General features: G+C 30.0%; 1 protein-coding gene across 1 annotated transcript; it reads left to right on the top strand.

The window, feature by feature from the left end:
- The first annotated feature begins 1,333 nt into the window (after window positions 1-1,333).
- LOC108780516 (esterase FE4) lies at window positions 1,334-25,713 on the top strand. The gene is made up of 9 exons (XM_018548261.1): window positions 1,334-1,553; window positions 13,364-13,508; window positions 18,484-18,772; window positions 20,521-20,706; window positions 21,259-21,458; window positions 23,741-23,912; window positions 24,683-25,000; window positions 25,333-25,480; window positions 25,569-25,713. The coding sequence occupies exons 1-9, from the start codon at window positions 1,507-1,509 to the stop codon at window positions 25,708-25,710; spliced, it is 1,647 nt and encodes a 548-aa protein (XP_018403763.1). The 5' UTR covers window positions 1,334-1,506; the 3' UTR covers window positions 25,711-25,713.
- Window positions 25,714-25,768: the final 55 nt, after the last annotated feature.

The raw sequence follows: 25,768 nt of genomic DNA, 5'->3' as shown, positions 1-25,768 counted from the left end.
GAAATATGTTATACAGCGAACTGTGTTATACAGCATCTATGTACGTTGCTGTAAAGCACCCTTTGTCTATCATGTGCTCTTGCGCTTATGCGAAGCGAATGCGGTGACAGGATCATATTGCAACAGTGCCGAGCAGCTTTTCGCACCGCACCGATGCGATGTCGTGAGATCAGCGACAAAAGATACAGGTTTTATTTACATCGTGTATACGTGTAAGTGTGCATACACGACTGCAATACGAGGAGTCACACATCGATCGAGTGAGACAATGCGATGGCTGAATGGAAGGCCTACTTGTCTTATGGAAACAATTATTGTTATTTCATCAGGAAATGAGAAAGCAATGCTAATTTGTTACATTATGCAACGAAATCAATTTAAGCAATTCGACGCTGCGATTACGGCAACTGATATATTACGTGAGGAATCTGAGCGGCTCATCTTTTTATATATACACGTATATTATATATTAAATTATATTTTTTTCAGTGTGTATTTTTACTCTGTCTCGTTGATATTTTAAAAACAAGAATGTTCATCACTTCCACATCTTATTCTAATTTAGATTTAAGCAGGTCAAATGGTTCCTTCTAAGTATCATGAAGTATTGTACTCCCGATTTTTGGAAAGAACCACGCAACTCACTGCAATATACATAGTATAACGCAATTAAAAACTTTTTAATAATGTTGGAAGAAAAAAGTCTATGCCGGTTCATTCATAAGAAATATTAAGTTGTACTCCAAAGACGCAGTGTAAGATTTGTAACAAGACTTTTATTGTCAATAAAACACGTGTCGTCGATAAAAAAATATATACTGTGACTTCAACACGTCATTTTCGGGTCTTTCACGCACTGTGTCCACAGGGTACGAAAGACGTACGGGATGGAAAAAATGCGGAAGAGTGCTGATTGGCTGTTTGAATCACGCATCCTCTGTCCTGCATGCTGATTCCCGTATCGTGTGATTTCACCCTTATTATTATAGGATCCGGATGTTCGGGCTCGGTCACGGGCTCCGCGCGGAGAACCGCTGCACGCGAGTGAGACGCTTGTTGAAAGAACTGCGCACTTTGTTTACATTTAGTCCACCGCGGTGCGCGCCAGCGGTTCTCAGCGCGCAGCCCGTCACTGAGCCCGAACGTCCAGACCTTAGTTATTATTCACTGACTTCAAGTATATTTTAAAAGGTGCAAGTCTGTCCCCTCCACTTCAATAAACGTTCAGACTATAATAGTTGTCTACGAACAAGACTGTTTCTTTCTGTTATCATACTATCGATCACATGATCGATGTATCTAGAAAAAAAGCCTTCTAGAAACAACTATTGCATTCGTATAGCTAGGATCGAAGCAGCTAGTAGCATACACCTTTCAATACGTATTTGAATTCAATAGTGTTATTGAAGAAAGTATTAAATTGTCTGAGATATATATATACCTATTCAAGAAATCTGGAAGAAATAAAAAAAATTATTAAAAAGGATCTTAAAAATTTGAAGAACAATGTTCTTTTCAGTGAAAGCGCATCTTCTATTGCAATTAGCATCTCAGTAAGTATTAATCCAATGTAGTTTTTACATTTAACGTTTCGATGCTTTTTCAATTTTCATAAAAAGAAAATGTTACATTTAAAAAATGTATAGTAACGTTTAAAATTCAATATGTAAAGAAATGTAAATAAAAAATTTTTATTGCACTTTAAGTGCAAGTGAATAAAAAACATGAAGATTAATATATCAAAATGGAGTACAGTGCAGGAAAGTTGTGTTTCCTATTAGTAATATTTCTCTAGAAATACCTTTCTAAATGAACATTTTCTCTTTTAACAAAAATCTTACAATGAAGAAAAAATTGGAAGAAGTTGCCAACTGTCAAGAGAGATTTATATTTTTATTTATATAATAAATACAAACATTATTATTATTAATAAATGTAAATTTTATAAATTTATTTTATATTTTTATTTTATAAAATAAAAATCAATATATTGATGAATTGAATGGATATGTATTTATATTTTTTAATGAAATAAAGACTGTAGTCATTTTATAACGACTACTATTATCATATTCAATTCTTTATCAGCTGTACTAATTCTTTATATAATTCAGATGACTATACTAATTCTACATGCAATCATTCTTTTGAAGAAAAAATAGTCTACTTTATGTTATTTGCTATTTATCTAACAGCAAATAATATAAAGTGGACTCTTTATTTTTTCTTGAATAAATAATGACGTATACTATATAAAACATTCAATTCTTAGGAATTTATAATATAAAACACACTTACTATGTATATGATATTAGGCGATATGGACTTCTCATTGATGGTTGCCTTCATTTCTGTCCTACATTCAATGCATATTGTATATATCCATCACTTTATGTAATGTGTAACACGTAATCATGTATTACACGTTAAATATAGTGCCAAAGGCCACTATCTGAGCCACGTAAAAATAAAAACGAAGCATTAAAGTCTGTTATCACGTTTACCATATTTATATTATAAACGTACTGGATTGTAAATAAATTTTCTTTGTTTTTTCTTCTTTTTAATATTCTTTTGCCACGGCACCTATTTTGCAATAATTATTATTATTCCTATTTCATCTTATATTAATCTTCTTTTTTTCAAATATTATATATTACTTGATAATATTTTATCATTTATTCAAATATTTGAAAATATCTTTCGTTTTTACGTGATTCATTATGAGTTATTAATTTTCGTTATTACTTAAGCTATTCTCTAAAATATTTGGAACGGAATCTAATTTTAAAGAGTCAAAAGGAGTGAGAAATATCTTTAATTTTGCTCGTTTTTTGCAATGCAAGGTATAAAGAAAAAACGGTCTAAATCGAGTAGTAATAAGATTTTTTTCTAATAAATTTCTAGTTTACAATATTAATAAGAAATAATATAAAAATAAAAAATAAAAGATATATATAAATGTTAAAGTAATATTGAACGTTTCGCAACTCACAGGTCTTCTTCTCAAAGCGATTCTTATATATGTTACAATATGGCACAGAAATGCATAATCTTACGGTCGAAGCAACATATGGTGTAGTATAATTTGTTTGAAGAAATTGATTCTCCTGTTTTCATACATTTTATTACACAATTTCCACATTCACACAAAAACCTGTGAGTTCCGAAACATTCGATATTATTTTGATATTTTTATATATTTTGTAATCTTTTTATTTTTATGTTGTTTCTTATTAATATTGTAAATTAGAAATTTAATATAAATAAGGTATCTTTTAATTACCACTCGATTTAAACCGTTTTTTTTTTATACTTTACATATTTAACTTGTTGCGTTGCAAATTGTATTCATGTATAATGTAGTATATTAATCCATCGAGAAAATATAGCAATTCACGTGAAACATGTTTTTGTGAGTCAGTGTATGTATAATTTCGCCATTTTTAGTATCTTGATACAAACAAAAGAATTAGTTTCATAAATTATAGTATACCCTCTATCTGCTAATCTAACTTTTTCCAAAATTTTTGTTGAAAATTGACGTAAATATGTTTGAATTTTTGTCACACCTTTTAGCCCTATAAGTGTTATTATATATTAGACCTAAAAATTTTACTAAAAAAATTAGCAGTCTAACGAAAACTACTGTTTCCTAAAATGTAGGTTTCAATTGTAAGTTAGTTTGCCAATAATATCAATGCCAGTAAAATCATATACTGCATGTACACCTCTAATAACATGATTTCAATAAAAACATGTTTACAATTTGATTACTTCGTATCAAAACAGGTTTCTGCATCTTATATCATTAATTATCCTATCTAGTACGCGTACGTCAAATGTTTATGTTATAAAATAAACCTTCCTTTTTATGTTTCAAGATAAAATGGAAAAGTGTTTCAAATATTCACTTTTAGATTTATGCACATTGATTATAACAAATAATATCAAATCTTATTTAGATCGTGAAAGTTTTAAACTAAATACCGATGAGAATAAGTCATTTACAGTCAAGCTGGATCTTAGATGCTTTTAATATAATTTTAGTCAGTGTGAATTTATATACTACATATGTAGATCCACAGATGCGCGACGAAATTTTTTTTCAGACTAGTTTATTAGTTTGCGTTGTAAGTCTAAAAAAAAATTCGGCGCGCATCTAGGGATCTATAATATTAATGTAGTATATAAATTCACACAAAAATTATATTAGAAGCATCCAAGATCCAACTTGACCGTAAATGATTTATTCTCATCGATATTTAGTACATATATATATATATACTTATATACACAGGGTGGTCCACTTAAATCGATCATCTTGAATATTTCGTTTATTTTTGATAATATGAAAAAATGTTTCAAATGAAAATGAAACGATGTCGAGGGGGACACGTTTTAGTCACATTATTTTTTTTCTAAGTGGAGGCGCTAAAAAGATGTGAAAGTCATCTCCACTTTTTTAAATGGAATTATGTAATTTTTTTTAGATAACATGATTCCTCTAATTATTTTGCATATAAAAGTATTAAGATAGAGATACCAAAAAACCAACGGTTTAAGAGATATTTTATACTTTAATTTGACAAAAAATTTATTTAAGGCGATACTCAAAATGATAACTTGGACTTCAATACATTTTTGAAGACGATATTTAAATGATTCTTTTGTTCTCTCTGTCATTTCTGAATTTTGTTGTCAACAAAATTTAGTGAGAAAAGATTCAAACTAACAGTACTATTTTTTTTTATTAAACATGAAACGTGATAAATTGTTTTTTCGATATGTGTTGCTTTATTATTTTGATTTGAAAAAAACTGCAGTTGCAGCTCATAAATTGCTTATCGAAACTTATGGCAATTATGCTGCATCGGAATTAAAGAACATGTCGAGAATAGTTTCAGCGATTTAAAAGTGGTGATTATGATGTGAATGATAAATAACGCTCGGGTCAATCGAAAAAGTTTGAAGACGCCGAATTGCAAATATTATTGGACGAAAACTCAGCTCAAACGCTCCAACAATTGTTTGCAGCGTTAAACGTTACTCCGATGGCTGTTTCCAAACGTCTACATGCAATGGGAAAGATTCAAAAAGAAGGAAAATGAGTACCACACGACTTAACCGAAAATGCCATTGCGAATTGCTTAAACCTCTCTATTTCTCTGCTCGCCAGACAGAAAAAAAAGTTTTTTGTGGCACATTGAGACTGGCGATGAGAAAAGTGGATATATTTTGACAATCCCTAACGCAAAAGATCATGGATGGACCCCAGTTAACCATCACCACCTACACCAAAGCGAAATATCTATGGTCACAAAGCAATGCTCTGCATTTGGTGAGATATGCAAGGCGTCGTTACATTTACTCAAGCTACTCAAATCGAACGAAAGTATCATGGGGAATCAATATCAATTACAAATGAACCGTTTGAATGAAGCATTGTTGGAAGAAAGCTAGCAATCGACGCAAAGTTATGCTTTTGCATGACAACGCTCGACCACATGTTGCAAAAATCGTTAAGGAAACACTGATGCAGCTCGAATGGGATTCCCACTGTGGGAAGTTCTCCCGCACCTAGCGTATTCACCAGATTTAGCTCCTTCAGACTATTACTTCCGATCGATGCAGCACGGCTTGGTGGATACACACTTCAGAAATTACGGGGATGTGCAAAAAAATGGATCGACGAATGGATTGCTTCAAAAGACCAATCATTCTATCGTCGCGGAATACACTTATTGTCCGAAAAATGGGAAAAATGTATAGCTAGCGAAGGCAAATACTTTGATTGACGTATTGTTTGCTTTTGATATCGAGATAAATGAGTTTTTTAAGTAAAAAGACTGGAGAAACTAAGTTTACTACCTAATGACATTTCTGTTTTTAAGTAAAAAAATGTTTTTAATTTTTTGAAAGTTATAAGTTCTAAAATAATCCATTAACGCAAAATAATAAATGACTATACATATTAGATATTACACATTATAATATAACAGACTATATATAAAATTATAAATGTTTGAAAGATGTAGCAAATTTAAACCGCTATTTAAACAATTCATTTCATGTTAGATAAGTATACAGAAAAATAACTAAAATTAGTATATTTTAACGCATAAATGAGTACCTCTGAAGGTCACAAGTAATTAATACTTTTGTTATTATCTAAAGTATGTATTTTTTTTGGTAAATTAACTCTTCAGAATTTTAAAAGAGAAAGAGAGAGAATTCTTATAATTTTGCCAAACAGTATAAGTTTGTAAAATTGTCTTTCAGTAAAATGGTGTGCCATTATAACTGTCAAAATGTTTCTTCTCTTTTAAATTAATTATTCCAAATTTTTTATTTTCTTAACTTACTCGCCCGATTAAAAATAACTAAAATTAGTATATTTTAACGCATAAATGAGTACCTCTAAAGGTCACAAGTAATTAATACTTTTGTTATTATCTAAAGTATGTATTTTTTTTGGTAAATTAACTCTTCAGAATTTTAAAAGAGAGAGAGAGAGAGAATTCTTATAATTTTGCCAAACAGTATAAGCTTGTAAAATTGTCTTTCAGTAAAATGGTGTGCCATTATAACTGTCAAAATGTTTCTTCTCTTTTAAATTAATGTACTGTATTATTTCAAAATTTTCTTACTTAAAACAAAATTTTCAAACTTAAAAATATTATAACATGTCAATAATATACGTAAATAGACTACTATAAAAAACAAGATTATTGCAAAATTATCTTATCGCACTGTAAGCAGGGAGCTTCACTTCGCATTGCATGTGCGGGAAAGAGAGGTTTTATTTTCCATTTCGAAAAGTATGAAGATATAGCTTAAATTAAACCTAATTTTAGTTTTAAAACAGAAATATGTTTGGGTTAAATATAAACAAAATATATAAGTACGTCTCTAAGAATAATTCTAATAAAGCAAAATAAAGAAGCCAATTAAAAACTAACGCGGTTGTCTGTGTATAATAAATAACTATTTTATTGTAATCTATTGTATAATTCGTGTGCAAATGTTTTGATTAATATTTTCGGTCCTTCTCAATGTAATATAAATTGAATCATAAAATGAAAAATTACTATTTCTAACTGTCTAACCTTTAATACATATTATAAGATCTAGCCATCATTCTGTATTAAGGTGTAAATTCCAATAAAAGAAAATTCTAATAAAAGGCTAGTTATGTGCAGTAGTCAATTAACGGATAAACTAATGTATAATAGAAACCAGTCATTCTCTCGATATAAATTTTTGTGTAACGTCAAGTAATGTAATGTCAAATAAATAGTTCGATAAGCTGATTTTTAATTAATAAAGTTCGATAAAAAGTAAAAATTTTCAATAATGTTACTGTGTCAACTGAAAGTTAGAATAGTAATGACTCATGGATTAAATTATATTTTTCTAACAAGGGAAGTGGCTAGAAAGTGATAATCGCGAATTGATACAAAATATATATCGTTGGAAAGGTCTTGCCGCGTAGAGTACAACTGTGCAATATTTCGATTGAATGGCTCCTCTAGAGGGTGTTATATGCCATAGAAATTATACAATGTGTACCTAATTGTAATAAGAGTTTGACTTTGGGTTGAGTTTCTAGAGTCATATATGGTATATGCGTATGTCAAAATACACGGTAGTGTCTCGGCGTGCGCAGACCAACATTGCTCCTTTTTCTTCTTTTTATCCCACATCTCATCCCCTATTTACAATACAAAGCAAGACTACTTGAAAAATGCATGAGCTGTACCTCCATTCCTAATAAATATGAATTATGCAAAAATTATAATTTAACCTAGTCTACACCTATTTTTAACTTGATGTTAAAATTAGGCTACAATTTTTTCGAGGTGAAAGTGCAGGGAAAAAAAGAAGCTATATCTTTCTACGGGTGTCCCAGACTAACCGGAAAATATTACATGATCAGATAGAGCGGACTGAACTGAGTCGAAAAGTCCTCTACCGTTTTGCAATTTTCGCAATAGTCAACGAGATAATAATTGGTAAAAATTATCGAATGCGTCTGCCCGGCCTACTACTACTAACAGTGTACACCCATAATAGCTCGATGGCGTGCGGACCGCGGAGAGCGGAGAGCGCGCCGCTATCTGAGATTCTGAGTCACGATTCTCTATTTAGTTAATAGCACCCGCCTCCAAAACTGTATAATGGGAGGTCGATACGGCCAATCTCTGAGTCACGATAATTGGGGCTCGCGGCGCGTGGGCGTTGTGCGCGGAGTGGGACGCTTGCCAGGCAGTCCCCGCTCTCCGTTGTCCGCTCGCCATCGAGCTATCATGGGCGTACACTGTTGGCAGTAGTAGGCCGAGCGGACGCACGTATTCGGTAATTTTTACCAATTATTATTTCGTTAACTATTGCGAAAATTGCAAAACGGTAGAGGACTTTTCGACTCAGTTCAGTCCGCTCTACCTATTCATGTAATATTTTCCGGTTAGTCTGGGACACCCACGTATACGTGTTCAGGTTAAAATGATTAAAACTAATGAACGAACTATTGCGTATATTTATCGACATTACATTTATTTAAAATTTAAGGAGTATGGACATTGTGAAGGCCTGAAAAATCGGAGGATCTATGGGAATTTTTTTTTTAAATAAAGTCAGGTAATTTTGTTTTATGGTCTTTATTGTATCAATTCTGAGGTACGTAAAAAAATGTTTTTTGTCTCGATTACTTATATATGTATATAGGCTGCTGTACAAAAGGGTAATTTTGAACAGTTATTTTTGCCTCGTTGACAGCAAATACAAAAATCTGTTCGACTTGGTGTAAATTGCATTTTGTTCAGAAAACTTACCTCTATAGCAGGACGTAGGGAAATTACAAAATTGCAAAAAGTAACAAAATGGCGGACATATGAATTCTTTTTTTTTAATTTGGCCTTTTTTACAAAAAGCCTTTGTTACAAAAAAGTTGAATAAAATTGTGAAATTTTTATTAATTAAAAAACGGCTACGTCCAGCGATAGAGGTAAGTTTTCTGAACAAAATGCAATTTACACCAAGTCAATAGGTCGAGTAGATTTTTTGATTTGCTGTCAACGAGGCAAAAGTAACTGTTCAATATTACCTTTTTGTACAGCAGCCTATACATAAGTAATCGAGACAAAAAAAATTTTTTTCTCAGAATTGATACAATAAAGACGCCATAAAACAAAATTACCTGACTTTATTATATTAAAAAAAAAATTCCCAAAGAACCTCCGATTTTTCAGACCTTCACAATTATTTTTAAGTTTAAAGTTATTAAAATGTTTTACATTATGTATTTTTAATGTTTTACATTATAATTAAAATGTTATTTTTATAATAATATAAAATATAGAAACTCTTTACAATGATTTCTAAAAAAGCAGAAGTCTTCAACCTAATTCAAAAAGTTTATAATTCAGGACTCTGGGAAGTATAATTATATGTAAAAAATTAAAGTTTCGATGAGGTGTAACCTTCTCAAAAATTTTGTAAAATTTTTATTTTGCAGCAATGTTTTACAGCATATTACCAATTTCATAAAATAAAATATCGTCTATACAAATTAAATACAAAAATTATATATTATGACCCGTATTCAGAACGCGCTTATAATGATGTTAGCGCTCTAATATGCTGTAGTTTACGTTACGCATACTCTATAGAATATCAGAGATAAAAGTGCGCTTTTATCAATAAGAGCGCGTTCTGAATAATGACCATTAATTTCAATTATAGATTTATATTTTTATACAAGTTATTTTGAGCAAGAGATATAATTTACATTTGAAAATAATTAAACCAGATTTAATCATCATATATCACATAAAAATTTCCATTTATATGTTTATTACATAAAAATATAATATTTTAATTTAAATAAAAATAAAAATGATAAATATGCTTGTTTTCCCTCATATATGTATTTTGTAGAACTTTATAATATTTTTAAATAAAAGAATTATGTATTAGATTCGATTCAAAATTAAATATTTGATAAACTTTTATTTTTCTTAATTTTATTTTTTTATACACATAATTCTATTTAAATTAAGTAAATTCCATTATTAAACTAACTTATTTCAGCTTTTATTAACATATAAAAATAATATAGAATAGGATATAATGTTATGAGCGTCAAGCAAACATTTTGATATATCTAGCACACTGAAGAATAAAAAAATCTTGTGAATACCATTTAATTCATAGATTTGATGTTTTGCATATTTTAGTATTGAAATTGATTATTTTAATGCAAATGTTGAAGTAGTAGCGGTTGTTCTTATTATCCATTTAATGCTCATATTAGGTAGGATAACATGAGCATCTTTAGGAATAATACACAGGTATATCTATATATGAAATATTTATTAGAACAAACATTTAACATGTCAGTACAAATAAAATAACTTTTTACTTAAACAGTACTGAAACACATTCTAACAAAAATAAATATTTAATATATAACTAAACTGTTACCATTTGATAATACTTACTAAATATTTGTTGAAACCTTATAAAATTAGAAGAAAAAAAACGTAAGAAATAAAAAATAACGTACCTATTTATTTAAATAAATTTCCGAAGTTCATACACTTAGTTCAAACTTCGCAACATATTATCATGAAGACAGATCTTTTTACAATAATTAGTACTATTAATACTAATCGTTGTAGAAATATAAAAGGTGCTCATATTACCTGCTCGTAATTCTACCATAATGTTGTGTGTGTTATCTATTTTCTTTTAAATTGTTTAAATTAGCGTTTTATTTTATATGATAAAAACATTAATTCTAAGAATTTATGCTAATATAATATATCTTCTTTTTTTCTTACTAAAAATGAAATATAATAAAGTAAATATGATAATGAAATTGCCCGATGACGGTCGAGCAGGATTCTGGTTGCTAAATGTAATGTGTGAATTTTATTTACCACGTATGTAGTCCTCAATCGCGTGCTGAAATTTTTCCAGACTTACAACGCAACTCTAATCAACTACCGTAGTAATATCACTTTTTAGTTAAATTGACACAAGCAATCTAACAAATTTTTTATGCTTAAAGCATCTTATTGCATCTTAATAATATGTTGAAAGACATATTAAAATTTTAATGATATATAATGTTAAATTAAAGATAAATTAAAATCTGTGAAAAATAAGATTGCGAAGAATATCACAAGTTGACGTTTCGTCCCGGCTTCCCACTACTAGACTCATCAGTAAGATAATGTAGTGGGAGCCTACCTTAGACGCCTTGGGGAGATTTTAGAAAGAAGTTCTATATAAACAGATACACATGTATCTCGGTAGTCGGTACTTGCGAGAATTGGCAAGAGTAACTATAGACCTCTGTTGGCTGGTCGACGAGTGATAAAAGTCATACGACTTTATCGTCGAAACTCGCCAGCGTTGGAACCAGCACTTTCTAGCAGCGAGCAACAGGAATTAAGTTCAACACCTAATATAAAAATGTTTCATTCTTGAAAGTTCAATTAGTTCTTTTTGAAGACTTGAAACGTTGAAATTATTTCTTAATCTCAAATAAGAATAATCAATCGAGTGAAAAAGCAATATGACAAAACTACTCGAGATAAATTATCTTACATTAGTGGAAAATTATGTCTTTTCAAAATTTGTTTTCATAATCTTATGGATAGATATGGGTGAGATTTTAAATTCATCGATTGATCAATCGCATTGTGCATAGACGTAATTTTGTTCTGTAAAAGCTAGATTTGCGCATAATGCGATTGATCAATCGATGAATTGAAAAACTCGCCTATATATTTGCATTTATAATGCGCGTGGACTAATGTGATAGTCCTATTTCATATGAATAGTAAGACGTGCAACAAAGCTATTATAATCGACGATCTCTTGAATACGTGTAATCCACGATAACAAAGCCGATTAATTATATTTTACTGAATTAACATACACGGTACGAAGATTGTATCGCTACTGCATCAAGGATGAGGCATGTACCATCCAATATCCCCGTTTAATGTAGGGAATATGATTTGATTATCATCGCTTTTTTCGCAGATCACGAATTAAAAGCAATCACAAAGCAGCAAGACAATGGGAACATTTGTGACGTCTTTTCCAATACACAATATTTCTAGTTGTGTTTCTTTAAAATAAAACTGCGCATTGTACATACGTATACGTATATAAAACATGAATTTAACTTGAAAAATCTGAAACCAGAGATAAAAAGTAAAACTTATAGTATCGCGACTATTTCAAATATTTAGTAGTTGAAATATAATAGTTGTTGCAAATAATAATGATATAAAAATACAATAATTAATAATGGACTTCTTATATTTCTATAGAACGAAGAAAATTAAAATCAGCCAAATAGGAATCAGCGCGGTAAGACGTGCGCAAATTAATAGAGAGAGAGAGAGAGAGAGAGAGAGAGAGAATAGATATTTATTAAAACTAAAACATATAATACATTACATCAACGATTAAAATTTCCATAATTAAATCGATGTTTAATATTTTCGCACGTTTCGGCTATACATTTTAGCCATCCTCAATGTTCTAGAACATTAACGATCAATCACACAATGTCCAACAGGAAGCACAATTGGCCAAAGAAGTTACAATGCTTATTGTTAGCGAAATTATTATCAAGTCGAACCATACAAAACAGGAAAAAAACTTAGACATTATAATTTCGGCTCAAATAATAAATTAAAATAAATGTAGAATAACCTCGTCAATTTACTATCTTAAACGAGAATAACGTTTAAACGCTGTCACGTTCTGATGGACAATGGAATATTAAATCGATTTAATTATGGAAATTTTAATCGTTGATGTAATTACGTATTATATGTTTTAGAAAATATTTATTCTCTCTCTCTCTCTATTAATTTGTGCACGTCTTACCGCGCTGACTCCTATTTAGCCGATTCCAATTTTCTTCGTTTTATAGATATAAAAATAAAAATACAACACATATAAAAATAAATATTATATACCTATGTACATAAAAATAGAAAACTTCGCAATATATTAGAATAAAATTAAATGTTTTAATGAATTTGTTTGCTCGTTATATCCTTTCTCTCTTTATTATTAGTTTAAAAATAGAAACTATCGAATATATTGCGATATGTATATTAAACACTTTTATTTTTATAAAATAAATAATTCCATTTATAATAAATTAAGTAAATTCCATTATTAAGCTAATTTCAGATTATGTTAATATTATTCAGTTAACTTATTTCGGGCTTCGTTAACATATAAAAATAGTATCTCTAAAATGTAGTTGTAAATATAAAAAATAAATAATTTTTTTAATGTGTGTTATTTTCATTCTTATTTCTTTCAGGATATACGCGATGAATGAAATAACAGTACAAGTGGCTGAAGGAAAATTAAAGGGCGTCGTCGTAAATGGTTGTAATCACGTTAAATACTTGGCTTTTCGCGGAATACCGTATGCCAAACCTCCGGTCGGCGAACTCAGATTTAAGGTAAGTATACTTAATTTGTTGTTATACCAGGGAACAATATAATTAATTTAAATATCAATAAAAAGATAAACTTTAACTGATTTTTCTTATAATAAAGCCCGATCTACTTAAGAACGCGAGGCAGGTCGCAAGCTTGTAACATCACTTTTAATGGGCCTTTGACAATATAAGCCATAAGTTATAAATTATAAGTCATAAGTTAGAAATGGACCAATTACAGTCGTCAATTTTTAGTTTCTTACTTCTGATTTATGACTTATGGCATATTGTTCATTATATTATACATTAACTTGTATCTTAACTAAGTTAAATTTTCAAGGTTGTTAACTTTAACTTAACTTTTAGTTAAGAAAAAGAAGTAACTTACCCAACTCTGATAAATATATATTTTAATGTTGTAATAACTCTAGGCACACACAGGCCTGGATTAAAGGAGCCCGGAGCTATTTAACTTTAGGGGGCCCTTCTTTTCACTCTTTAAAATAAAAAAAAAAGGATGATCACGTCTATACGTAAAGCAGTATAATTAGATTATTTAATCCAAAACAATAAACATTAAAGTTGAATCATATAAAGATTAGAGACAAATAAATAAATTAATACATTCTTTAGTTAAAATTTTTTTTCTCAATTTTAATTTTACAAAATCTTGTACTAAATTATTAAAATCAATCGATCTTAGTAATTCAGATTCGATTGCTAAGCCAGTTAAAGATGTTAATCGTTCGTCCAACATCACTGTTCTGTACATATTTTTTATTCTTTTAAGAACAGAGAAAGATCTTTCTGCTTCACAATTTGCTATTGGTATAGTTACAAATATTCTAAGCGTTATGTAAACATTGGAAAAAACATCGATCATTTGCTTTTCAACTATCCAGTTTAATACACTTCTCAACAAAATTAAAGGATCACTTGTTTCTCCCTGCAAAAATAGGCAAACTTTGAGATAGAATAACTTCGTGAAAAATCATCGTATCGAGATGTTTAAAAAAGTATTTTAAAGCTTGAAATCTCTACTTTTCAGACCTATACTTGAAAAAACAGTCTTATTGATATTTCGTGAAGTTGCACAATCATAAATAAAAGTGTGTCAAACCTAAACATTTTTTACAAAATTTGCCAAATTCCACGGAGCCAAGAAAAAATTGTGCACAAATGCGGTTTACAGCTTTCGAAAGAGTGAATCTTTACCTTCAATTTATTTTTTTGTTGAGCACTGTATGATTTTTTTTCACCGAGTTATTCAACGTTTAAGTAAAAATGGCCTCTTTACATCAACGTTAAATAACTCGGTGAACAAAATTTATTTAATATTATATATTTTATAAATATTACTAAACATATTAAATTTAATAACATTTAGAGAAGGCTCGATAATAATAAATATTAAAATAATTTAACGGGCAACGAGCTGAAATAAAAGTATTATAATTAAGAAGAAAACAAAGAAGATGTATTTAAATTGACGACAAACAAATGTTTCGACACCGATCGGGTCATTCTCAATGTTAACAAATAATTAAAATATCAACGGAAATTTGATAAATAATAAGAATATTAACAGAATTTTATAAATCTTTTTTTGTATAATACGAAATAAGTATTAAACATTTTTGTTGTTTCATTTTTGCTTGCCAAAATATAGTCAATAATCATCAACGTCAAGGCCGAATTATTGTTCATTATTTAAAATTCGTTGAGTAGTCGAGGTCGCAAAACAAGCATCATAACGGAGCAACAAATAACAAAAATTATCTAGAAGGTATATAAAATAAAAATTATAATATTAGGACCTTGAATAAGTCCTCGCTGTTTTTTTTTCGTGAAAAGTAATGCTTTATTTAAAAAAATAATTTTAAACGTTTAGAAACTGTTGTGTAATCAACTCCTAATGATTCTGCAAGTTCAGCTAGCATCTGACATGAGTCTTCATACAGTAATGCCTCCAATTCTGCTATATCTTCAACATCAAAATCATTAATTTTGAAGCATCTAAACCAATCTCTGCATGTCAATAGCATTAATAAAATTATTTTTATGGAAACGAGGATGGCACAAACGAATGATTTTGTCGATAAATTCAAAGATAACACCTCTTTTATGACAGATAGGATGTTGTGAATTAAAATTTAAGAATCTACCAGAAAAAGTTGCTTTCCGGTATCCATTTAAAACAAGTCTTTCTCCTTCGACCATCAATAATGTATCTAAAAAACTTATTTTTCCATCTGTACCAACTTTTACTGTAAACTGTAACCTGGTGTGCAAAGAATTAAAGACTCTCAATGAGTGCATCCAGAAGCACGACCGCTCATTAAGCGCTCAGTGAGCTCTTGTACCTCTGTTTGGTTAATATTTTTAGATCTAATGAAATATGCCAATCAGATAAAAAAGCTCATTAAACGCTTAGTGAGCGGTCGTGCTGCTGGATGCACCTAATATATCATCGACAAGTTCAAAAGGTGCAGCCAAAATAATATCATCCACATATCGAAAATAAAAAGATAATCGACACGGCAGCATACTAATAGCAAGTTTCTTTCAAACCTTGCATGATGATTTTAGAGATAGAGAGGATCCCATGGGAGTCCCATAAATTTGTTTATAAATTTTATTATTAAAAATGAAGTATGTGGAATTTGGGACCATACGAAAGGCTATCATAAATTCATCCAATGGAATTCGAGTCTCCCTCGATATAACTCTCCACCTTGATACTCAGATGCAAAATCTACAGGAACATTAGTGAAAAGAGAGACAAATCAAGAGAAACCAGAACATAGTTAATATTGATCCTGACATTCTTTAATTTATTAACAAGATCAAAGCTGTTTTTTATATAGTTAGACGCTTCCGGTATGGCTTCATTGATAATATCATGTAAAAATAAAAATAATGTTATTAAGTGAGCTATTAATTAAAGACACTATAATTCTTAGTGGATTTTCCGGTTTATGAATCTTTGTAAGAGCCCATATGCTCTTGGAATGTTGCCGTCAGTCCATAGTAACCTCCGATATGCGTAATCATCAATATATCCCTTGTTTTTCCACCTAATCTGTAAACTACGTAAGTCGCAAATGATTTTTCTTATCCTTGACAATTCTCTTGTATGTATCTGTGTGAGAAAGCATGTTCTCCATTTTTTAGATGTAATCAACTTTATTTAAAATAACAGTGACATTACCCTTGTCCGCTATAGTAATCAACAATTCCGGATGAATCCTTACAAATTTCAATGCTGACTTTAATCATCCAAACAATAAATTATCATTGGAATCGAAACTAGGAAATCTTTCAGAAAATTCGTCGAGGATTGGTTTATTTCTGAAAAAATTAATATATAATTGTCCGAAAGACCCTTAATATCGTTTTCAATATATTTTATAAACTCGACCAACGTTCTATCAACGTTTTTTTTGTCAATTGAAAGTTCAAAACCCTGACCAAGTTGTAACAAACATTGTACCTCGAAAGGAATTACTACATTATTCACAAATTCAAAAACCATTTATCATTTAATAAATTTAGAGGGACCGGGTCTCCGAAATTTTCTGCTGTAATATGTATTTTCTCAACGATATTGTTGGAGGTCATGTTATCAAATTCGATGTTAGATTTAGTATCAAATATTTTGAGAGAATTGTCATCGGAAACAAAACAAGAGTAAGCAATAGGTTTTATTTTAGACCTTTCAATTTTAGCATGTTTAATTTAATCCAATGTAACTTATTATCTATCTATTGTGTTTCTTGAAAGAAATAGGAACTATTAATATTGTCAAGATATTTATAAAATTCACATGCAATGGAAGTTGATACAAACTTACAAATATCAAACTAAAAACGATTAATATTTTGTCTCGTAATGTGTAAATGATGGTATGCATCTTTTAGCTACAATTGCAAAATTGCTTTTACATTTTTTAGTTGGACTTTTTCTAACTTTATAGAAGTTCTATTATACAATAAAAGACTATTAAGATAAGTCTGTGCAAATATGGCGGAACTATATTGAATTTAATGCAATGTTTTATAAACTTAATCCAGACTCTAATGTTAACACTTAATTTAACTAAATGACAAAACTTCTTCAAATATTCGCAGGATTCTAAGCCAAAATGAAATCGAATGAAAGAAAATGTAAAACAAAAATTATTGTGAAATTTTAAATAATGGACAACAATTCGGCCTTGACATTGATAATTATTATTGATTACATTTTGGCAAGCATCCTAACGAACAACAAAATGTTCAATACTTACTTCGCATTATACCAAAAAGATTTATAAAATTCTGTTAATATTCTTATTATTTGTCAAATTTCCGTTAATATTTTTATTATTTGTTAACATTGAGAATAACCCGATCGGTGTCGAGCGTTTGTTTGTTGTCAATTTAAATACATCTTTGTTTTCTTCTAAATTGTAATATTCTTATTTCGGCTCGTTGCCCGTTAAATTATTTTAATATTAAATTTATCTTCACGAGTACATACAGTAAAAACCACTCACACTTTGCATGTTATGTAACAATCACGCGTGATTGTTTAGTACTTTGTACGTGCATGCTTCCATCACGTCGTGAGGACAATATTATAGCTTAATTCTTACACATATATATGGCGTGATGATCACACGTAAGAGGAATGTAAGCCCTCCAGTCAAATTGGATATCTGTTTTTTATAATCATATATGACAATACAATACGATCTTTTACGCTTGCACAATATGCCTTATCACGCGTGATTGCACAGTGACATCTTGTATGTTCGCACTTATGTCCCCATCACGTTGTGAAGGTGAGGTGATGGCATTCTTACACGCACGATGTGATGATAATCACGCGTGAGGGTATTATGAGCCCTCACCAATTGTTATCTGCGCTGTATAATTACCTTTTTTTTTTAAAAAGTAAATATCGCGTAAGCGTGTGTTAAATATAATTTATATATTTATGTACTTATATTTAGGATCCAAAACCATCGGAACCATGGTCTGGTGTGAGAGATGCCTCGAAATATGGAAACATATCTGTTCAAGTAGATAGACTGACACAGGAAGTTGTGGGCGATGAAGATTGCCTCTATTTAAATGTTTATACCACGAACATCAAACCCACCATAAAACGATCGGTAATGGTATGGATACACGGTGGTGGCTACTTTCTAGGTACTGGTGATTCATCGTGGTACGGTCCCGATTATATCATGAAGAAAGATGTAGTAGTGGTTACCGTAAATTATAGATTAAACTCTTTAGGTACGTAATTCATTATTTAAATGTAGGGGAGACCGGGGTTCCATGGATCATTGACTATTTAGGGAAATCCAGAATGTTTAGTTTGGTGCAATTGATATCATATAGTATATGATATTTAATTGCTCTATACTATATACTAAGTGAACTTAATTCCTGCCATTTTTTCGTCTCCAAAATTGATTTGTTTCGAAGGGAAGATGAACGAATACCTTAATCAAAGTAATTTTCTCCTTTCTATTACTTTTTCCCATCTCTCCGGCAACAGGGCAGTAGAACGGTAGAACGCAATGTCTTTCGAGGCGATCCATTCATCCACCCTTTTTTGGACTTCTTCGTGACTGGAGAAGTGTGTCCGTATAAGTGCGTGTTGCGCGTCGATCGAAAGAGATGGTAATCCGACGGTGCCAAATCTGAAGAACACGCTGGATGCGGGAAGATTTCCCATTTAAATTCTAAAAGTGTTTGCTTCACGCTTTTCGCAACATGCGGTCGAGCGTTATCATGCAACAAAATGACTTTGCGTCGATTGTTGACCACGGATGATCTTTTTACATCAATTCGTCATTCAATCGGCATAATAATTGCTGTTGGTAGCGATCAGCTGTAACGGTTTCATTTGGACGCAAGGATTCGTAATACAGCACACCATCCTGGTCCCACCAAATGCAGAGCAAAGTCTTATGCCCGTGAATATTCCTCTTCGGCGTTGAAGCGGATGGTTGGCCGGGGTCCATGGTCCATCCATAATTTTTTCCGCTTGGAATTATCAAAATAAATCCATTTTTCATCGCCAGTCACGATGGGTCACAAAAAACTCTTTTTTCTTTGCTTGGCAAGCAATAGACAAACGATTCAAAATGGCATTTTTTGACAACGTGGTAGCCATATCCCTTCCTTATGAATCTTTCCCATGGCATGCAAGTGTTTTGAGACGGCCTTTGGAGTAACATTTAATGCTTTCGACAACTCTAAAAGCGTTTGTGCTGGATGCTCATCAAGCAATTCTTGCAGCTCGACATCTTCAAATTTTTTCGGATGTCGTAGATATCCGATGGTACCCTGGGCATGGGGTACCATGAGTCATTTCTAACAATTTTTTTCAATTTTTGAAAAACAAATCAATATTTATGAAAAATACTTAATAAATCTTAAAATATACATTTTTCCTTAATTATATAAAAAAATGGAGACCAAAATTCTTACATTTTAATGTATTTTCTACTATTTGAATTTTTGTGATTCATGCTGCCCCGGTCTCCCCTATATCTCTTGTATGTTACTCGTGTTTATTTTCCAGTTTCTAGGAGATAAATATACATAGATACACTTAGACTTATATTTTTTATTTTAAACAAAATTAATATGTAATGACGTTAGTTTATCATCGAGTATTAAAATACAGAAAATAAAAATAATTAATAAATAAATATATTTATTTATTATCAACAATTAAGTTAGAACGGATATTTCTTTTTATTTATTATTACAGTATGTGCATATTTCTAAGACCAACATTTTTTCAAAAGCAAAAGATTATTTACAGAAAATAGGTAATTATTAATAATAGATGATTTGTTGTACATTCACATAACAGTCTTAACAAATACTGTATACATACATAATTATAATAGAAATTCTAAAATTTATTAGTTCTGAAACAAATACTTTCCTTTTTATTTATTTTAGAATAATCTAATTTTATCTAAAATATATCAACGATATAGGAGAAAGAATCAATATGATTTTAGGGTTTCTGAATCTCAATGACGAAGTGGCAGCAGGTAATCAAGGTTTGAAGGATGTAATATTGTCATTAAAATGGGTAAAAAGAAATATAATGGCATTCGGTGGAGATCCAAAAGATATCACTCTCTTTGGCGAAAGTGCTGGAGCATCTATAACACATTGTCTAGCTCTATCTCCATTAGCAAAAGGTGTACAATTTACACTTGTATTGATACAGACTCCTCAAATCTATTCTATTCAATCATAGATTCATTAATCAATTTAAACTTGATTTTTTTTCTTTGAGGGAAGCATTTAAATACTAATTTAACCAAGAACATCAAAAAGAATTAATAATTTTAAAAAGTCGATAAATTCTAAGATTACGTAGGGGAGAGTTGTCTAAATCGGACCTATTTACAGTTTTTGTTCTCTATAAAGCGTAAATAAAGTCCGATCATAAAACCAATGTCGTTCGAAAGATCATTTAATTTCCTTCATTTTTGCTTTAGACCATTTTGACCTATCTCTTACTTGTGTCGAACTGTAATGGAAAATTTAAAAATGCATTTTTATGGACTTCTAAATAGAATTTTAATATTTATTTAATTAATATTTATTTAAATTAAAAAGGTCTGATTTGAAACACAGTAAGATTTAGGACATTCTCCCCTATTATTAATACTATAGAAAGAAAGGAAGGCAAGATTTTTTACGGTAACGAATCTATGAATTAAAGCCACTACAATAACGCCTTGCAGGTTTATTCCACAAAATAATTGCACAAAGCGGTGTTATCTTAAATCCTTGGGCCTTTTACGATCAGACGGATGCAGGTTTTAGGCTTGCCAAAAAACTCGGAAAGGACACATCGGATCCAAAAGTCGCATACGAGTTTTTAAAAAGGGTTGATGCAAAATTACTTATTGACAATTCACTATTTGCAATTGCTACTGAATCAGTAAATATCTCAATATTTATGTAATAATATAGATTATATTTTAATATAAGCTCGATGTGTTGTATGTGTATAAAAATTAAAAATATATTCCAAGTGTATAAAAACGATGCCAAATATAATATCCTACCTAATTAAAAATGGATATGAAATAATACAATTAGCCAAGTATTTCATTACTCAAAAAACTTATTTGTAAAAAGTCTGTTGATTCTATGACACATAAGACAAAGTGAAAGTGACTAAATTAATTGGATAATAGTGAAGAAAACTCGGCGTGTGTACGAGGGTTGCTATTTATGTATTCGGAATAATAAACAAAAACAATAAATATTTACCATTTAAAATGGTTTTATTGTTTTTCATAGTATTCTCCGCGATGATCAATACATTTTTGCATACGTTTGGACCAATTTTCACAGCATTTTTTCCATTCCGATTGAGGTATCTCCAAAACATACATTTTGAACGCATCAACCGTTTGTTCTGGCGTCGAAAATCGTTGATCATGTGGTTTATTCTTGGCGTACGGGAATAAAAAGAAATCATTGGGTGCCAAATCAGGACTGTACTGCGGATGACCCATTAATTCGATGTTTTGACGGTCAAATATTGAGTCGTTTGGGCCGATGTGTGAGAGCTCGCATTGTCATAGTGAAGAATGATCTTGCGTCGCTGGTTGTTTTTTCTTATTTCTCCAAAAATTTCTGGCAAACAAATGGTTGTGTACCATTCAGAATTGACCATTCTACGATCCTCTAGTGATACTGTAGCCACATGTCCATTTATCCAAAAAAAGGACAGGCGACCATTTGCTTCGAAGTGCTTCTTGCGCGAACAACTTTTGTTGGATTTGGCTCATCTTGAAAGACCCACACAGTCGACTGCTGTTTACTTTTGGACTCATGCATAGATCCAAGATTCGTCACCTATAGATGTTATAGGTACATGGCTTTTGACGTACCACGATTTTATTTTTTGAGCATTTCTTTGCACCAATTGATACGAGCCTTTTTTTTGAGCGATTGTTAAATTATGCGGAAACCAACGCGAACAAATCTTTTTTACTGCTAAATGTTCATGTAAAATCTTGTGTATGCTTTTGTCATACTAATACCCAGGGATACTTCAATCTCACGGTATGTCACATGACGATCTTTCATTATCATTTCCTTGTTTAAATTCGTGAGTGAGTGAACGACGGCCATGATTGAATTCACTGAACCAGTGATATACAGTGGTTTTAGTGCTTCATCGCCAAAAGTCAAAATGAATTGATCGATACACTGTTGTTGAGATAATCCATGTCGAAAGTCGTAGTAATTACTATTGATGATTTAAATCATTACACAAAAATTTTTACAAGTTAATTCCATGTTTTTACTGATTGTGAGATAAAATTTTCAAATCACTATAAATAACATAAATAGCGTTTGTATGACAAAATGAGTACATCAAATATTAAAATAAATTGCCGTTGAGAGCCAACACTGGATGAAAATGTGTAATAAACTTTATTTAATTACATAAAATTGCAAACGTTTCGACCTTAGTCTAGGTCCTTTTCAATGCAAGAAAAAGTTCTTTAATGAAGTAAATGATGTCATAAATAATCACAATACAAAAACGAACTAATAGCTGTATGGTGTTGTCCACTAGCAAACAAATATCGCAATCATTGAAGTGAAAAATTCACTGAAATAAATAGTGTAATCGTGTGAGATTTTAGAATTAAAGAGCAATATAAATGAATAAATAGTATGATACAAAACTTACATGATTGTCGAAGATTTGAAACGTAATATCATCATAAATATTTCATTAATTTCACAGTTTACTAATGAAATAAAATACATAAAAAGAATTTAATAATTGATAACTGGTTGATATGAATAAAATGTAATATGACAAAATATAAAAATGAATGTCTATAAAAACAAAACTTACATGGAAGTATAAAATGAATTTAAAACGATGTTGAGTACATATTTTCTAACAATGAGTACATATTTTATTAGTTGGGACAATGCGTTCAGATATGAAATAAGATGTTGTCAAGTCAATATTTAAAAACGTTATAACTGACATTAAGATAAATCATATTTTTGAAAAAATGAAATACTTAACTATAAATTATATTTATTTCGTATTCGTATTTTATTAGGAAGTATATAATATTTGATATCTTTTTATGCACTTGATATACGTTTTTCTTTATTTAAAAAGGATTTTTTTAAGAATTTTGATATATATGATGAACAATTTTTCACTTATAATATCATTAGGAGAGATTGAGTTTTACTCTAAGCTTCACGCCCACTCTGGACAGCAAGTCACCGAATCCAGTATTTCCTGAACATCCAGAAGAATATCTAAGCCGTGGGACTCAAATACCCTTCCTTTTAGGATTCAATCGTAACGAGGGAATATTTCTTATACGAAGCAACTTTTTCGGAGGTAGAAAATATTACATTTTGTTGCATGCGTGCACGTTTTTAATAAATATATAATATATCCTTAATTGTTTCTTTTTTATTTCTTTACATGAGTTCTTTTTACAATGTCGCCTATTAAAAATAAAACAAAACGCCAAAAATTACGATATTCTTCGCAATATATTTATTAGAATAAAATTAAATATTTTAACGAATTCGTTTACTCGTAAACAATTGTCTCTCTTTATTATTAGTTTTAAAAGCTTATCGAGCCTTATTATTAACATGTTTTAAAAATAATACAATTTTGATATTTAACAAATACGCTGTTAATATTTATAAAAAGATTTTCATAATATATAGATATATACTTTTAATGTTATTATAATATTCAAAAATGAATCTTTTTACTGCGCAATTATCAAGTTCGCATATAAAAATTGTAACTATTAAATAATTCAGTAAATTTCAAAACAAATATATTGTTTTAACACATTAAATAATTATTTCTTCTAAAATAGCTTTCTAATAGGTTTTGTGTATGTTCACCAACATTTAAATCTACTAAATAAATAATAAAAATATGCATATTATTTATGTTTATTTAACAGTAACATATTGTTTTGTATGTATCTAATTGGTTTATTTTTATAATAAAAATGTTATTATGTTATTTTTGAGATAGTTATTTTCCATAACTTTATAAAGTCAATTATTTTTTAGTAAAATACCCATGAAATATTATTTGTTCAACAATATGTCAATATAATGTTTTTTTTTAAATTGTTTCAGATGTAAGCGACGAAGATCTAGAGAAAGTAAATAATAATTTTAAAAAGGGAATATTAGCAAATGTATTATCCACATTACCTGACATAGGAACTACTGTCGAAGAATTACGATCCTTCTATTTCGGAAAAAAAGATATATCACGGGAAACTTTGACGAATTATTCGAATTTCTTAGGAGATGAATTTTTCGTACGCGGTATAAGAGATGTAGTTCAATTTCAAAAGTCTTCTGGTGGTTACAAATCGACGTATTTATATCATTTCGATTATGAGAGCGAAACTTCTATTATGAAAACATTATTAGACATCGGACTTCCAGGTATATTGTCATTACTCATTAGTTAATTAATACAATCACAATATATCTTATGTCAAAAAGTACAAACATATTTTTATCGATTAACAATTCTATTATTTCTGAAACTTTATATCCAATAACACACACGCACGCACGCACGCACGCACACACACAGTACATTCAATTATGTTTAGTTTATAATAATTGTGTATAAAAATAATAAAAATATCTTATGTAACAAAAAAATTAATATCTAAAAATATTTAGAAAACTTAAGAATTTTGAGGAAATTTGAAAATTATGTGAATTTGAATTTTTAAAAATAATTTACTAATATAAACAATATTTTGCAGGAGTGAGCCATATAGAGGATTTAGGTTTCTTATTTTTCCCAGAAATTGCAAATACAGATTATCAATTGTCGTGTTATGAACCTGGTTCAAATGATGACAAAATAGTACATCATTTTGTGCAAATGTGGACGGATTTTGCTAAAACAGGGTACAAGAATTTTTTTCTTATTCTACACAAATTTGGTAAACATTTATTTTGTAACTACAAACATATATTAATTCAAACTGATTTTTAGAAATCCAACACCTACTACAAAATTATGGTTACCACTAATTGGTCCGCAAAACAAAGACTACAATTATTTAAATATTGATTTAAATCTACAAATGAAAATGTTTCGTAATCGAAAGGAACGCTGGGATTGGGAAAGTCTTTAAAAGAATGTGCTAACGTTATCTTATGTATTTAATGTTATCTTAACAATTAAAATTTAAT

Source organism: Cyphomyrmex costatus, unplaced genomic scaffold, assembly GCF_001594065.2.
Source record: "Cyphomyrmex costatus isolate MS0001 unplaced genomic scaffold, Ccosl1.0 scaffold702, whole genome shotgun sequence".
In the NCBI taxonomy this organism is placed as follows: domain Eukaryota; kingdom Metazoa; phylum Arthropoda; class Insecta; order Hymenoptera; family Formicidae; genus Cyphomyrmex; species Cyphomyrmex costatus.
This window is presented reverse-complemented; position numbering and strand designations above follow the sequence as displayed.